The sequence below is a fragment of the Cuculus canorus genome, chromosome 8, assembly GCF_017976375.1.
Source record: "Cuculus canorus isolate bCucCan1 chromosome 8, bCucCan1.pri, whole genome shotgun sequence".
Taxonomy (NCBI): Eukaryota; Metazoa; Chordata; class Aves; order Cuculiformes; family Cuculidae; genus Cuculus; species Cuculus canorus.
In genome coordinates this window covers 34,713,856-34,729,619 of record NC_071408.1, presented here as the reverse complement: position 1 = coordinate 34,729,619, position 15,764 = coordinate 34,713,856, and the positions used below count along the sequence as shown (strand labels likewise).

The window sequence follows — 15,764 nt, the reverse complement described above, 5'->3', positions numbered from 1 at the left end:
CCTTTGAGCCTGTGTTATCTTCACTCTGATTTGGTGTTAGCACCATTGGTGTTGGCACTACTGAGAAGATTGTTCTTCTTGGGATCACGCTTTCAGTGCAGTAGAAGGGAGATGCTTTTGAAAATGTTCCCAACAAAGGTCATTTTACAATAAATGAACAAACACACTTCCATACATCAAGTACTGGCAGTGCAGCCTATCTAATGGTTTTCCCACAAGTACACTTAAAAAACTGTGGAGTAGTACAAAGCTGCTTCAGGGCCATTCAGCAGTTTCCATCACTGTAAGAATATCTATATGATAGTTGAATTATGGTGATTTTATATATTATTATTAAATATTATATATTTATACATAATTTATATATGTAAATGTTTATATATAGGATTTTGGCATCTCTAATAATACTGTTTGGTCCATGTTTAAATTTTGTTAAAATTATCACAGTTAATTTATAGTTGTGGCTGATATGTCTTTGAGAATGCCAAGCCTTGGAGAAGGCAGATGCTTAACGTGGCTTAGTCTGTCAAGGTCTGTATGTCGCAGGATTCTTTATAGTAACAATGGCGGGAGGAGGTAATGTACAATTCTTAGTAGAAAGGTGGAGTTTTTTGTAGAATCGGCAGCTAAAGATTACAGGATATCTGCTTAGATATTCTTTATTGAAGCAGTGCTATAGACTACTACTGGAGAAACTCTCAGAGTCTGGGAAAAAAAGACGACCGGCTGCTTCCGAGTTACTGAGGTACTGGCTATTCTGCACCGACTGAACTGAGTAATTTGTGTTGAGATTGAAATGCAGGATTCAGCTTTTCAGTTGTAGCATTTATTATAAGTGCATAACAATTTTATCAAATATTTTTAGAAAACTGACAAGTTACTCAGACTTCAGTGTTTTCTTCACCAGATTTTCATGATTAGTTGTTCATCGTCTTCAAATCAGTGCAGGATTTGAAGTTGGCAGTATTGCAGTATTCGTTTTGTCATACCAGAAGTACGATTCAGATTGCTTGTAGGGATGTTTTCTTTCTTTTAGCTGATAACTGCTGATGTTGACAACTTCAAAAGGCATTTTCTTTTAATTCTTCCCACACATTTGGCTGTTATTTAGAAGTGTTGGGAAGTGGAAGAATAGCATCTAACAACATCTGAATTCCATTTCTTTTTCTCACGTCAGTCAGCTTTAGCTGTATCTTGAAGGAAGGAGTCAATAAGGATAACTGCTGTTCCCTGAGAAATGACCTTTGTTCAAAGGTATCAGTACTTGCTCATGGACAGTCACTTCCAATCAGTATGATGCCAAGCTCCTCATTGTTGCACTGGGTTTTGTTTTAGGGTAAGAAGAGGGAAGCAAAGAATCCAGGTCTGCATTTTCTCTTTTCTTGTCTTCATCTTTTTGTAGGGTTGCCAGAGTTTGACTATCAAGTTCTGTGTATTTTCTTGGCAATATCAGTAAGAAATTCGTACATGCAAAAAGCACCATCATTCTAGTAAGAATCTTGTAGTTGGACTAAAAAGAAATTGTGATGGTTTCCGGGGACTAGTAGGGAAAAATTAAAGGGTTGTATGTCTGCATGACAAGCCAGCAGAGAGAAAGGTGTCGGATGTAAGTAGGGGTACTCTAGAAAGAACGTGTTTCTGGCTAGGAGATCCTTGAACAGTGAAGATTAAGATGGTGATGACTGCTTTCTTTTAGTGATGAATTATCACTGGAGGATTGTTTATGATACTACCATTTCCACACAGACCTTGTGCGTGTGAAGGAGGTCAACAGAGGAGGACTTAACACTACTTGGGAGAATGGCTTAATTGTATGTATCAAATCAGATTCCTTTCTTCCCTCCAGCAAAAATTGCTGGAAAGAGGTTTTGTTTAGTCATGAAATTAGGTGATAGCCTGACTACCTGAAATGGATGTGGGAGTGTGTTTGTGTCCCTAGAATTCCTTTCTGTGACAGAATTAGTATGAAAAGAGTGTGAAGTCAGTGCTATGTGTCCTAGTGTAGCCCTTAGCCAGAACGTTACCTTGAGGTGTTCTGAGAATTTCTCTCTTTCAAGTGACATCTTTCTGCATTAAAAGTGCTTTTTATCTGAGTGGAAGTAGGGCTTATCTGATTATTAGGAAGCCAAAATGTGTAACAAAACCCAACCTGGCAATCCACAGTTTACACAGTAACGTTTAACTTATGTGCAAACTTAATATATACATGTTGTAGGTAAACAGATGCAAATGAATATAGGTGTAAAGTCAAATTTATTGTGAAGGCTAGCATTACTTGAAATGTAATAAAATCTGTTGAAAGATGAAGAACTTGGTATTATTGAAAGAAACCTTCAGTTGAATTGATGGCACAGCCTGTAACTGCCTTTCATCTGATCTGGAAGTTTTCTGAAAGTATTAATTCAATTCTGCGGATAATTTAATGCAATAAGTGAGATTGTGGGTTGGCCATTTTTATTAAGATTCCTTGAAAGGGAAAATGGAAAGGAAAAGTGCTTTATGTTTTTCTTAGGTTCCTGCCATTATTGATCTCCTTCGCTGGGAACGCATGGCATGAGGGAGCACAACGTCACTACTAACAGAAGGCTGAGATTCAGGAGTTAGTTTTGTGATATAGTTATTTGTTTAGTTCCTAGTTGTTTGGACTAACTGCTTAATCTGCTTTTTGAATGTAGAACGGCAGTGTTATGGTGGAATCAAATGACAGGAGATTGCAGTAGTTAATCTTTGCTATTAGTTACTGCTCATCAGTGAAAGTTACCATTGCTTGAAAAGAACAAAAGGGAGAGTGGGATAGATCTGGTAGGAGAAAGGTATCTGAGGTGAATAGGGCAACAGCATAAACACCTTTGTGCATTACTTGCGCTTGTGGTGAATTGCAGGGTTTCCTACATTCTGTTGAGTAACAGCCTACAAGATTACATATTACAGTATTGGTGAAGAGATTTGTTACACCATCCATATCCTAAAGCCAAAATTTTCCAAGCACTTTTGTCATGTGGTTGTTGAAGGAAATGTAGGTCACTTTTTTCTTCTCTCTTCTGGCATTTCTGCTTTGTATAGCAGTAAATAGACTGTTTTATCTTAAAAGCTTTTCTGCCTCTTTGATTCTGCTTTAGCTTGATCTATCCGAAAGATCTTTTGTCTTGTACCTAACGGTGGGAACAGTGGAGGCTGTAGCAAGGCTAGTAAACTACTTGTTAGCGTTATTGCTCAGGTTCGTTCTTGCAGACCGTGTTGCGTATGCAGTGCTGGTAGACCCTTTGTCCTGAAAGGATTGCACAGGCAAATGAAGAGCTAAACTTCAGAGTTTTACAGAAACATTTGGTACTGGCACAACTTCCCACAGATCATTTGAATGTAAGAACAGTTCAGCCATACTTAATGACTTTGCTGAATTGATAAAGAACGGGATTTTTTTTTTTCCCAGTCAAATTGCAAAGTGTTAAGAAACAAAACTTTTTTCTGTTTAGACACTTTTTATTTTTCCTCTGTGCTTCACCCCTGTTTTCTCTGATGCACTGTCCCTTCTTTGTGTATTGGCTAGGAAAACGTTTCAAATGGTCCAAATTCTATTCCCATTGAATTTGGCAGCATCGTTGCTATTTTTTTTTAAAGTAAGCTGGGGATGGAACTTGATCCTTGATAAATGTTGAGATAATGTGGAACAGCAATCCTGAATTGCTGAGCACCATCATTTATGGGCAAGGCTAAAGATATGCAAAGGCTCTGTTTTGCCTCTGTATAAGTAGTCTGGATTAAAAGCTGTTAGGGAACCAGACTGACAATTGAGTATAAAATAATAACTTAGCTTCTGGTGCTATACCATTGCCTTCAAAACAACACAAGGGATTTAGAGACAGTATTCTGTGTTGGCGGATTCCAGTGTTACCAGTTTCTTCGTATCTGATGCTGCTTATTATGTTTCCAGTATTACATCATCATAACAACTTCCGCCAAACAGGATTCTCTTTCTAAATTTATGGGGCATATGTTGTCTGAATGGCAAACTCAATGGCTGTAACAGGCTCCTTATCGCTTTGTAAGATGGAAGGTTTTCATTGTGCCTGTTCCATATTTGTATTTAAGGCAGCACCAGGTATGTCATTGCAGGGCCTGTAGAAAGCATCCAGTCATGTGCTGCAAACTGTTAACCTGCTAGTTCTCAAAATAGCTCTCAAATAAAAACAAATATACAAAAGGTTTGAAAACAGATCCTTATTTTATTTATTGAAAGAGTTGTAATTGATCACAGGGCTCTTCACTCAGGCTTTTGTGCCTTTTGCCATCTGTATGTATAGAAAACCTGTAAAGAGATCTTTTCTTTTTAAAACAGGGCAAGGACTTGATTATCTGGCTGTCAAATAATTGTAAGGTTGAAATTCTGATAATTTTGCAAATTTTTTATGAGTGCAGGAACCATATTTATTTTGCCAAATGTAAACATTCTGCTATTGTAAATCTATGAATTCTTTGTATAAAAAGTGAATGTTTTACCTTCTGGTTTTTATTCGTGTGTTAACAAGGCCCTCTCAATGCTTTCAGTAGGAATAGCTTAAATGGGAAAACACACGTAAAGATAAATTTAGAAGCCATTGGAGAGCTCTGTTTAAAATTTATTTCAGATGGTATATAAGTATTTTCAGCCATCTGTTGAAATGTCAAGATTGTTTTTGCTTTGCTTAAAACTGTATAATTAACATTATTTCTGAAATTAATTACTAGTGGCTCCACTGCCTGACCTTCTAGAATGAATCGGTGATTTATGTATTTGTTAGAAGTTACATTTCATAAGCCATCTAGCTATAAACAGAGTTTTTAACAAGGATTTTAACATGACCTAGTAGCCTATTGTCATATAAATGCACCTCTTCAGTATGAGATTATATTTGGACTCACGATGTGTTTTTTTGTTTGTTTGATTTTTTGCCCTTTCTTCCTTCCGCCTCGCCGTTTTCTTGCAGGGATCGGAATATTCTGGATCTTACTTTGGAATATGTTAAGGTAAGGTACTATTTCTTACCCACAAACTATTTTATGTGTTATGTAACCAGCACTGCCAAAGCATTTCCAGTCGCTTGTAGTTAAGTAGTGCTTCTGTATATGTTTTGATACAGAAAGACTCATTATATAAGTCAGACTATTTTGTGCATTCTTCAGTGAAACACTTGTGGGCATTGTGCTGTTGGAATAGGCTCTTTTTTTATATTGGGGCCTCTTTTCAGTTACATGGCAACTACCTATGGTCTTTCACTTGTTAACAGATTAAAAGAATTCATATTATTTGCTTATGGATTTCTGGGAAAGTAAAGGGACTCATCTGAAAGGATCATAAAAATGTCAGATTTATGTTTATGGTTTTAGTAATACACTCACTAACATTACAGTTAGAAATTCACTTCTAGTCCAAGAAGTAACTGGAATCCTGGCAAAATTGTAAGTTCTGTTTTCCTTTTGTACAAGATCAGAGTGCTGAAAAAAAATTATAAATCTGTATTTTGTTAGAGTAAATAAATAAAATGTACTCTGGAGTATTCATAAATTTTATTAAAAATTAGTCCTGGGTTGGTGATACAGAAACTTTGGGAGAATCTTAGGGATGTAATTCTGTGCTGGGAGTCTCTTGCAGTGCTGTAATTTCTACTGAATTCGTACCTTTCAGCATGTTTTATTTGGTTAACATTACTTCTCAGAACCTTGAAAGAATGTGGCTTCTATGTCACGTCTCTCGACGATGGGCTGCTTTAGTTGTTGAGCTTTGTTCCTGTGGTTTTGAAGTCTATAATCTGAAAAGTGTCTGATAAAGACAGATTATCCTTTAATGTAGGAGATTCTGTAGCCGTTCATGTGGACAGCCTGAATTTTTCAGACACCTGAATTTGTACCAGGTTACAATTTGGGTGAGGAAGAGACTGAGGAGAACCAGTTACCTGGGGTCTATTGCTAGAATTCCCTCTGCAGGTGTCCACGGTTGAGGAAATGGAGAGATGGTCAGGTTAGAATTCAGGTTGATCGAAGGAGAAAACAAGGAGAATGTAAGGTAGTGTTGAGACCAGACTGCCGAAGGAAAGTGCTGAGAGTTAATTTGCATGAAAGTGTGGAGGGGTCTTCTGCTGGACTTTCTGGTTGGGGTGGAGGTGGGAATTAGGATTTGGAAGAAGAGAAGGGGAAGAGTGGAAGATGAAGGTCACGGGAAAAGGGGCTGCCAAAGGATTCTGAGGATTGCTGCTGGGATTTTGCTCTAAAGTTAGCTCAGTGTTGCAAGGTCACTGGACGCAATCCCAGACTAAAGTTGGGATGTGGTAAAGTAACAGAGTCAGAGAAGGCCAAGAGGCAGAGATGCCAAAGGCAACAAAGTGGTGGACATATTAATTGTTCTATTTAATTTGCTGGGTATCTTGCACTATGCCGTATGGAGTACGTTCATACAGTTCTAATATGGCCAAGTAGAATGCAGAAGTCTCATGTGCCAGTTCATCAATATGTGTGTCTTGTCTTGTTGGAGCAAGTTCTTTACAATAAATGTGGTTTCTGATCTTCTCAGCTTTTCTCGTAGAAGCTTGTCTTGGACTCTTGTCAATAGCAGCAATGCTAAGCTTAGGTATTAAAACTTTGATGTGGGTGGGAAAAGAGGCTTCAGAGGGAAGAATGCAAAGGTTACCATCTCCTTCTTTTCTCCTTTCTCTTTCAGTTTCTCGTGTTTATATCCTTGCCTTCAGTGAACTATGAGTTTATTCCCCACTTCAGTGGTGTCATAACAGGAATTCTGGACAAGAAAACATAAACTACAACTTTGAAAAATACACAGAAATTGCTTTCTAATAAATGTAGCCCCCAATACCGTTTTTTGGTTGCAGAAGTCCAAGTTACTGACAAAACTGATTCCAAAATTGCATTTTTAACCAAAAAAAGTGATTACTAATGCCAAGTAAAGGAGGACTCCCATCAATAATTTATTACTAGTTTACTGTGACTGTAGATGATTTGCCTGGATTCATAACAACAGGATCTTGGAACCCCTTTTGTTGGCTTAAATTTCAGCAAATATATATTAATTGTCTTCTGTAACTTACCTTATGTTAACTATTAGATTCATGTTCATAAATATTCCAGCAGCTTGAATAAATTATGATGGCAGCGTTAAGTCAGGTATAAACTGCAGAACAGTAACCTACTCAAATTAAGAAGCTGAAAGAATAGATTTCTGTAGCATCTCATGATGCTTGTGCCAACATTGCTATTTGCACAAGTCTATTTGCTGTATAATGTATGCATATTTAGTTTGAGCAAGCAGAGGTGGTGCTAGTTAGGTAGGCTTTGACATATGTCGCTTAAACGGTGAAAAAAACCCCATGTTTAAATGACAGTGAGATGGTAAGAGAAGAGGGAGAAGACAACAAGAGCACTGTTGGGAATCCTACTGATTCAAGATACCAAAGTTCTGAGAAACATCGATATTTCTGATGTGCAGGAAAATGCAGTTAGTATTGTCTCTAGGCAGAGACATGTTGATTGACTGACTGAAAAGCATATGTACTTGAGTATTAATCACATATGATGTATCAAGCATACATCAAAACTAATGCTGGAAAAAGCTAATTGTACACGAAGTCTTGATACTGATTCTTGTTATTCTCATCTTGCTGTTCAGACTGTAAGGAGAGAGAGAGACTTTAGATTAATTTGCGTTGGGAGAAACGGTGTTATCTGGAAAGCAGTACATGGCACAAATCTAATTTGTGTGAGTGTAGTTTGGCTGCTGGTGATTCTACCCAAGAGTTACAGCCCCAAGCAATGTGTTATGTGCCTGATGGCCTTAACTGTCTCAGCCAGCTTCACTTGGGACTTTGCCCACATCCACTGAGCAAGGGCTTTTGTCAAGCTCAGACTGGGGCTGTCGGGCCCTGCCTGAGCTATGACTTAGGTGTACCCTCCTCTAGCCCTGTTCCCGAAGTGCTGTATAGAAAGCCCTGGATGAACCTTGGACCTGGCTAATTACCCTGAGGCTCACTGGACTCTGACAAGACCTGTTGGTGTCATTGCCCTACTCGGCTTGCTTGGGTCTTGGTGCTGTGGGACTGCACCTTGTTGATGGGCGTGTTGCCCACCATGTGCTCCCTGATGGCCTTCCTGCTGGGGAGTGATCAACGTCTCTTCAAAACTGGGCTCTGCTATAAATAGAATGTGGAGGATTCATTCAGGTTGGAGGAGAAGTATCATAGTTGTTTTTTTGATTCAGTATGCTCTGTTTCAGAGTTGTCAAGCACTGGAACAGGCTGCCCAGGGAAGCGGTGGAGTTGCCATCCCTGGATGTGTGTAAAAGCCATGTGGATGTGGTGCTTAGGGACATGGTTTAGTTGCAGACTTGGCAGTGTGAAGTTTACTGTTGGACTCGATCTTAAAGCAGGCATTGCTGTATTGGGCAGAGGGACTGATGGTAAGCTTATAAACTGAATGTATCGATTTGCTTTCTATACCAGCCTTTCCTTGCTAGAATCTAGTGACTAAAAGTAATATAATTCCTTGTATTTAAAAATATTCTGGACATAGGAAAGTCAAAATAAATTGTTTTTCTCCTGTTGTATTCTGTTCAAGCTACAAGACAAGAGAGCGCTGATTATAAAATTAATCCTCTGAAGGCGTTTCTTAGAGAATGCTCTGTATAGATGCCCTTGAGTCTAAATTAAAGCTCACAAATGGTACTTTCCTGCATCTTGAATACTGATGTATTAGTTCATTTAGTATATAAAGAGAGCTAATTATGCAAAACCAAGTTCTAAGGAAGAAAAAAGTACTGATTTGCTGAAGTCTGAGTACTTGAAGTGTCCATATGGCTTCAACCCTTCCTTTGTCTTCACAGTGTTGCTGAAACCATGGTCACAGTTAAATGGCTCTTTCAAAAAACCCTTTTGTGGTAGAAGTGAAAACAGGCCAGACTGCTTTGAGTCAGGCTGGTAACCAAGTCATGAAAGAGATTTACAGACACAATAGTGCGTTGTACATTCTGTGAGATTTTTACAAGTTTTATGAGCCAAATAATAGATCCATTGGTAGTCTCAGCAGGTTCTTCCCACACCCTGGGTCTGCACGTCCTCAGAACAAGCTCCTGCAAGGGAGAAAGGATCAAGTGCTGGCAGCTTTGACTGTGTCAGAGAACTTCTTGTGAGTCGTTTTGATCAAATTCATGTGAACTAAAGATAGCTTTCTGTCCCATTGCTATTCACTATAAATTCTTTAGAGTCTTTTAATGGAATTTTGTGCTGAAGCCATTAAGGATGTATTGGGGTGGAAAGAAAGAAAGATGGATTTCTCTCCTCGTTTCATGGAAACTTTCTGAGCATTTCCTGTATAAATAGTGCAAATAATTACATAAACACTTATCAGCCATGAGTTGATAAGTAGTATTAAGTCCTGAGGCTTTGGATTTCCATTTTAATCTTAGTGGAAGAATTACAAAATTTATGACTGATTATCTGCTCAGCATAGTCACAAGAGAATTTTATATTTAGACTCAGACTTGAAAAAATTGTTGCTGGTTTAAGGAAGTTATAGCTGCAGAGAAACATTGTTTTTTTGTGAATTTCTCCTGAAGGATTCTTGTTTGTCTCAACCCCATAAGGTTCATTTTTTTCCCGTTTCTTCTCTTCTTTGATTTTGTTCCAAAGCAAACTCTCATAGAGATGATTGTCATTTGTGGTGACTTTTGTGAATGCAGCTGAAAATTCTGCTGGCATTCCAATGTGTTGGTCATTACCTGTAGCTTTGCAAAACTGGATGATATTTTATGAGTTTAATTCAACTTCAAGGAACTTTGACCAGGTGATGAGGTTTATTGATGCACAGTTTGTATACTTAATTGCACAAATTCATAATATTGTGTATTCAGTCAAATACGCGTGTAGGTGTTTGACTGTCATCATTTTAATGGCTGTGCCAAGAAGATAATATGGTAAGGATACTATCAAACTTGAAGTTTGTATGTGTGTGTCTGTGTGTGTTTTGGAAAGCTTAAAAAAGAAAAATCAGCATGACAAGTAGTCACAGTTTGGGAAAGAATTCTTCCCGATTACACTGAAATTTCATTGCAAGGAGCCGTTTTTAGACATGGAAATATATTTAAACCACCCACCACCCCGGAAAAGTTGCCAGCTACAGTGTGGACTTGTTCACAGCTGCTGCATATCGCTCTCCTGTGGAAACTTGCCTGCAGAGATGTGAGTTGAGACTTGTGAGCAGAAAGTTTGTCGGGTTTCTGAATTGTCTGACAGCATTATACATTAAGTATCTGAGCTTGGAGGAATGCCTGACACTAAGGCATCAAATGATCAGGAGGTTCTTTATGCATCTGTAGGTCTTCCCCTCCCCCCCTTCCCTTTTTACAACTGCAGCCAGGACAACAGCGTCATAGAAGGTGGAATTATCGGGTGGGATGTATTTTGTTGAGGAGAAAAGGAATATGCCTATACAGCTGACTTTGACTTAACACGTCTCTTCCATCATTATGGATTTGTTGTCCAACTCAAAGATCATTGTTGGTGTCAGTTAGGTTCCAACTCAAAGATCATTATTGGTGTCAGTTAGGTTCCAGTCAGTGATATTTATCTTTTTCCATGTGTTTCTCTGCTTGGGGAACTGAAGCTTCACAAACATCACTCCACAGAAGCTGCCTCTTGTATACAAACTGTATGATTCAGAAAGATAAGATCCTGTTAGAACTAATGTGATGTTAAATACATACATTTGTCTGGCTCACAATGAAGTCTGTCAGATTTGAGGTTTGGTGGGTAGTTGCTAGTTATACACTACCCTCTGCTGGACAAAAAAAACATTCTACCTGTAATTTTTTTTAATCAAGTCATAGCTACTAAAGTCATGCTTTTCATAATAATTTCATTGTAACTTTCAGCTTAATAAAAGGTCTATAGCTTGACTGTTGGAAATTGGTGTTGGAAATTTTCTCTAGAGGCATAGAAAGGAGGGCAGGAAGACTGCCCCGCCCTCCCTGCTACTAGATTATAGAAGTAGGTCCTAGAGGAAACTTGAGAAATTCCTTTATTGGGGTGTCATTGGGGTGGCTAGAATAGGTGTTCCAGTTTGTTCAAAACCTCCAGCAAAAGAGATTCTTTAGCCTCCCAGAAGAATCTGTTCTACCTCCCAAAATAGTTTAGTCTAAGGTTCTTTTCATTGTTACTGTTGGGAAGTGTTTCCTAAAATGTGATGTAAATCATCCTTTTTGCGCATATAGGTAACTTCCGTCCATCTGTCTTTTTGTTACCTTGATTTGGTTTTCTGATGGGATAAGATTTGGCTGTTGTAGTCCTTTTAATCCTGTTTTGGTAGTAGTAAAGTTTCAAACTCAGCCTTACACCAAGCTTGGTGCCCTTTCTCCATTTAGAAGAAGAAACTATTTCTCTAGGTACGATAGTTACTCCTGAAAGCTTTCAATGGCCCAGGAAAATTTCAAAAAAGGCTAATGAGTATGTAGTTGAAATTCCACAACCCTCAAGAAGCTAATTCCCCTAAAATCATTATGAGATTCTTGACCCATTTATTTGGAGTTAATTAAAACCTCTTTTATAAAAGTGATAGAATGCAGTTATCCATAGCTAGTGATGGAGTCTTACACCCAAGTTTCAGTATTTTCTCATGTTGAAATTTGTTTGACCAGCAGGCTGGTCTCTGAAAAGATGGTTGAGTCAGTAGTTCTGTAATCTTCTGGGTGGAAAGTGATGAATAAAATCTAAGCTGGTATTTGCAGTAAACATGCGGGAAGTATGGTTCTACAGCTCTGTAAGACAATGCACTTCTCATTCTACTGTTCCTAGTTCATGTTTTCCTTGTTGAGATATTCCAAAGTTAAGTCTGTTACTGTTTGAGGCTTTTTGTTCTTTCATAGCCCCCAATTCCCGAATGAGCTGATTAGCTCTTAAGATTGGGGGGTTGTGTATGTGGGTTAATTTCTGGGTTTGGGGTTTCGGTTTTTTTGATTGTTTGTTTCCTGGTTTGGTTTTGGGGAGTGGTGTTTTTAGGCATACTGCGAGGAGGGTTTTTTTCTTTCTTTGTGAATGATAATTCTCGTACTTACTCAAGGCGATAGTGGCTTTCCAATTATTCTGGCCTCTATTATGAAGTCTTTTAGCTGTGTCTGTCTTGCATTCCATTCTCTTGATGCTGAAATAAAGTTTAGAGTATTTTGCTTGTGGAGCATCTTTTGTAATGCTGAGTGTGCTTTGGTAAATCAATAGTGTTGATAACTCTTAGAGTAGTGTACATTCTATCTGTTTGCATGCCAAGGGTTAATCTTGCATCTGTCCTGTCATGAATTTGACCTTGTAAGTGTCCATATTCTACTTCTTGTATTATTCCTCATTAACTCTTAAATTATGTCTGATCTGGAATCATCAAAAGCTGCTACATGCACTGAGATTGCACTGAGCTTTCAGTTGAAAACTGTCTATGACATTACTTCGCGCTGCTTTCCTTGGCACTGGTAGTAACACTAGTGGCAGTAGATACCTAGTCGAGTTTTTCAGTATCATTGTTAGATTACATCAGGAAAAAATTTTTCACAGAAGGGGTCATCGGACACTGGCAGAGCCTGCCCAGGGAGGTGATTGAGTCACCGTCCCTGCAGGTGTTTAAAAGACAGGTAGATGAGGTAGTGAAGGACATGGTTTAGTGGCAGATGAGAATGGTTGGACTCGATAATCTAAGAGGTCTTTTCCAACCTAGTGATTCTATGATTAATAACTACTATCAAGCCTTATTAACAGGTGAGAAGCATAGGCTGGAAAGATCAAAATCTGAAACATAGGTTAGAAATTTTGAGGTAGAAAGAGATATTCTTTTTGTTTTGTCTCAAGTGATCTTGTGAAACTTGGATTTAAGTTAATTACCTGTTTTCTCCAAAATATTAATGCACACGACTGTCAAATGCTGACGGTTACAACATTGCTATTGATAATATCCCCCAGTGAAAATGACAGTGTGACTGAAAGGAAATAGTAGTAAATGGTAACATGCATGTAGTTTTCAAAGAAAGGAGAAAGAAAAGGGTGGGTTGTTTCCATTGCAGAGTTGTTGTTATCTTATAACATATACTGAAGTGACTGATCATTGTTGCCTAGAGAAGTCTTGTGGGAGACCTTAGAGCAGCTTTTCTGGTAGCTGAAGGGGGCCTACAAGAAAGCTGGGGAGGGAGTTTTTACAAGGGCATGTAGTGGTAGGATGAGGGGGAATGGTGTTAATTTGGAAGGGGGAAGATTGAGGTTAGACATTAGAAAGAAATTCTTCACAATGAGGGTGGGGAGGCACTGAAACAAGTTGCCCAGGGAAGTTGTGGATGCCCCCTCCCTGGAAGTGTTCAAGGCCAGGTTGGATGGAGCTTGGAGCAACTGGATCTGGTGGCAGATGTCCCTGCCCATGACAGGGGGAGTGGAACTAGATGATCTTTAATGTCCCCTCCAATCCAAACCATTCTATGATTCTATGATCATTTCTGACAAACAGTGCCTTCCTGCACTGGGTGAAGTAGTCCTAGACCCAATCCATCATATTGCAATAGGCATAGTATTGCCTCAATTGCCAGAAAAGAACATGCCTTTTCCCACAAAAGTGGCACCTGTGGGGAAGTAAGAGAGGTGCTGAATGATAATATTGCCATGCCTAATTTTTTTATTTTTTTTTTTACCTTATTTATAGTGAACATTTTAGCTATCCCAGTAAGGGCAACTCCATGCACAATGAGAAGGATCTGAAGATAAAGTCGAGCCTAAGTAGTAAAGTACACAGAACTTAACCTTCTGTAAATTGAGTTTGGTTTTCTTTCTGTTTTCAATTTCTGTCAACTGACAAAAGAGAAGAAAAAGATCTTTCTGTCTGTATCAGCTTGAATGCTTAAAGCTCACAGTGGGCTTTTCTGTACATACATAAGTAGGTGTGTAAAGATGTGAGTGCCACACAGAATCTTACTTCTTTTCATGTGAGGTATTTGAATGGTTAATAGCAGTAGAGATCTGACTACAGTCTACCATATTTTGTGTTGGTCGTTTCTTAACTGTTGCTGAGCTCACTTTCTTGTGTGGAATACTTATTTTTCTTTCAGTTTTGGGCTTTCAATATTTTTCAGCAGGAATTATGCCTTAAAGATGATAGTCACTGATGTTGTTTTCATAATTTTGAAGATGGACTAATAGCAAAAGGTGACTGGGACATGAAAATATCTATATTTAACTCTTTATAGCAGTGTCTTACTGAAGTTGATTCTAAAATTTCTGTAAGCGTATGAACCACAAGGGGGAGTGAGTATATAGCTTGTGGAAGGCAGATTATTAATAAGCATTTTGAGTACTCTTACTGACAAAGCCTATGGAGATAAAACTCCTAGTCTCTTGGAGTTGTGTTTATAGATAATTGGAGTAAGACTGGTACATCGTGTGTGTCTGTACATCTTGCCTCTTTTTGGAGACATACTGTTTAGATACAGTTTGGCCTGCAGAAAGGGCAGAAGGAACATTACTGCCTTTTGGTTTGGATGCCATCTGTTCACGTGTGCTGTCAAAGAAGCAGGTTTGTTTGAGACTTCTGTAGGTGGCTGCTATTAAGAACTAAGCACCTACACCAGTACAGTGTTATGTGGGCTGTCTGGAATACCTGGAGGTTGTTTGCCTCCAAGCCCTGAATCATTCTGTTAGTAAAATGTTGAAAGGGAGGTCTATGAGCTGAGATGAGCTTGCTGGTTTTGCTTTATCAAAGTGTATTGTGTAGAACTATGGGAGGGGGACAGGCATCTTCAGACTCATACGTGCTGGTAAAGACACTTAAAAAAATGAGCTCTGACAGACCCCAATTGACTTGTGAGTTTTATTTTCAAGTGCTACACATCCAAAACCTCTTTTTGTATAAAAAGGAAGTATTTTAGGGTATTCAGAAGTTTTAGCTAAATAACTGATACTGAAATGCTTCCACTTACCCTGATGGGAAGTTTAACAATTTTCTTGTCTTTGACTTATATTTGGAATTGGTATAAATCTCAAACACTTTACTTTGACAGGACTGAGGAGGCTTTCAAAAGCAGAAATCTGAAGTGATTGTGTTAATGGCTCTTTTTATATGCGAGAGTGCTCTTGTAAAGTGTCCAGTAAAGCTGAAGTCAGACTAATGACAGCTGAGTCAGCAGGAAAGAGAAGAAAATATAAGCTGTAAGTTGTGGAGTAGTTCTGAAAAAAAGGAAAATCATGCCTTTTTGCATTTCCTTTCTTTTTTTTTTTTTTATTCCGGTCCAAGGAATAAATTGAAGGAAAGTCAGTCGTTACGGAATTGCTTCATGTTTGTACGTGGGTTGGCAGAGAGTAGGTGGAGCTCTATAATATGTATATTAGTTTTAGGTAGGGTAAATAAAACCTGCTGGTGGCGGCTTAATAGGAAGATGGTTAGTAGGCAAATCAAATCTATTGCCAAGTCACTTTAAAGTTTGTATGTTTTAGTTATAAAAGATCAGAATTTTCAAAGGTATTTGGATGTCTTAAAGTGCAAGTTAGGACTTAGTAGGAAGCTCATAAGCAGGCCAGGTGCCTATTTTTTGTAGCTGCCAACCTGTTTTTTTTTTAATGTGAGTCAGTTTTTCAAAGAGATTGGTGCAAGCAGCATTGAAAACTAAATAAATGTGAAGTCTGTTTTCTCACCCTTCCTGTACAACAACTGCATCGTATTTCTGACTTTGCCTCACAGAACTGCTATAGAGAGGAGTAAGAATTTATGCTGAC

General features: G+C 38.5%; 1 protein-coding gene across 8 annotated transcripts in view; it reads left to right on the top strand.

The window, feature by feature from the left end:
- BCAR3 (BCAR3 adaptor protein, NSP family member) overlaps positions 1-15,764 on the top strand; it is a 74,208-nt gene that overhangs the window by 33,861 nt on the left and 24,583 nt on the right. For 7 of the 8 annotated variants that reach the window (XM_054073324.1, XM_054073322.1, XM_054073321.1 and 4 more), the window contains one exon: positions 4,965-5,004. The exons of the other annotated variant lie outside the window; for it this stretch is intronic. In XM_054073324.1, coding sequence (XP_053929299.1) covers positions 4,965-5,004 — 40 coding nt within the window. The remainder of the gene's footprint in view (positions 1-4,964; positions 5,005-15,764) is intronic. 8 annotated transcript variants of the gene reach the window in all.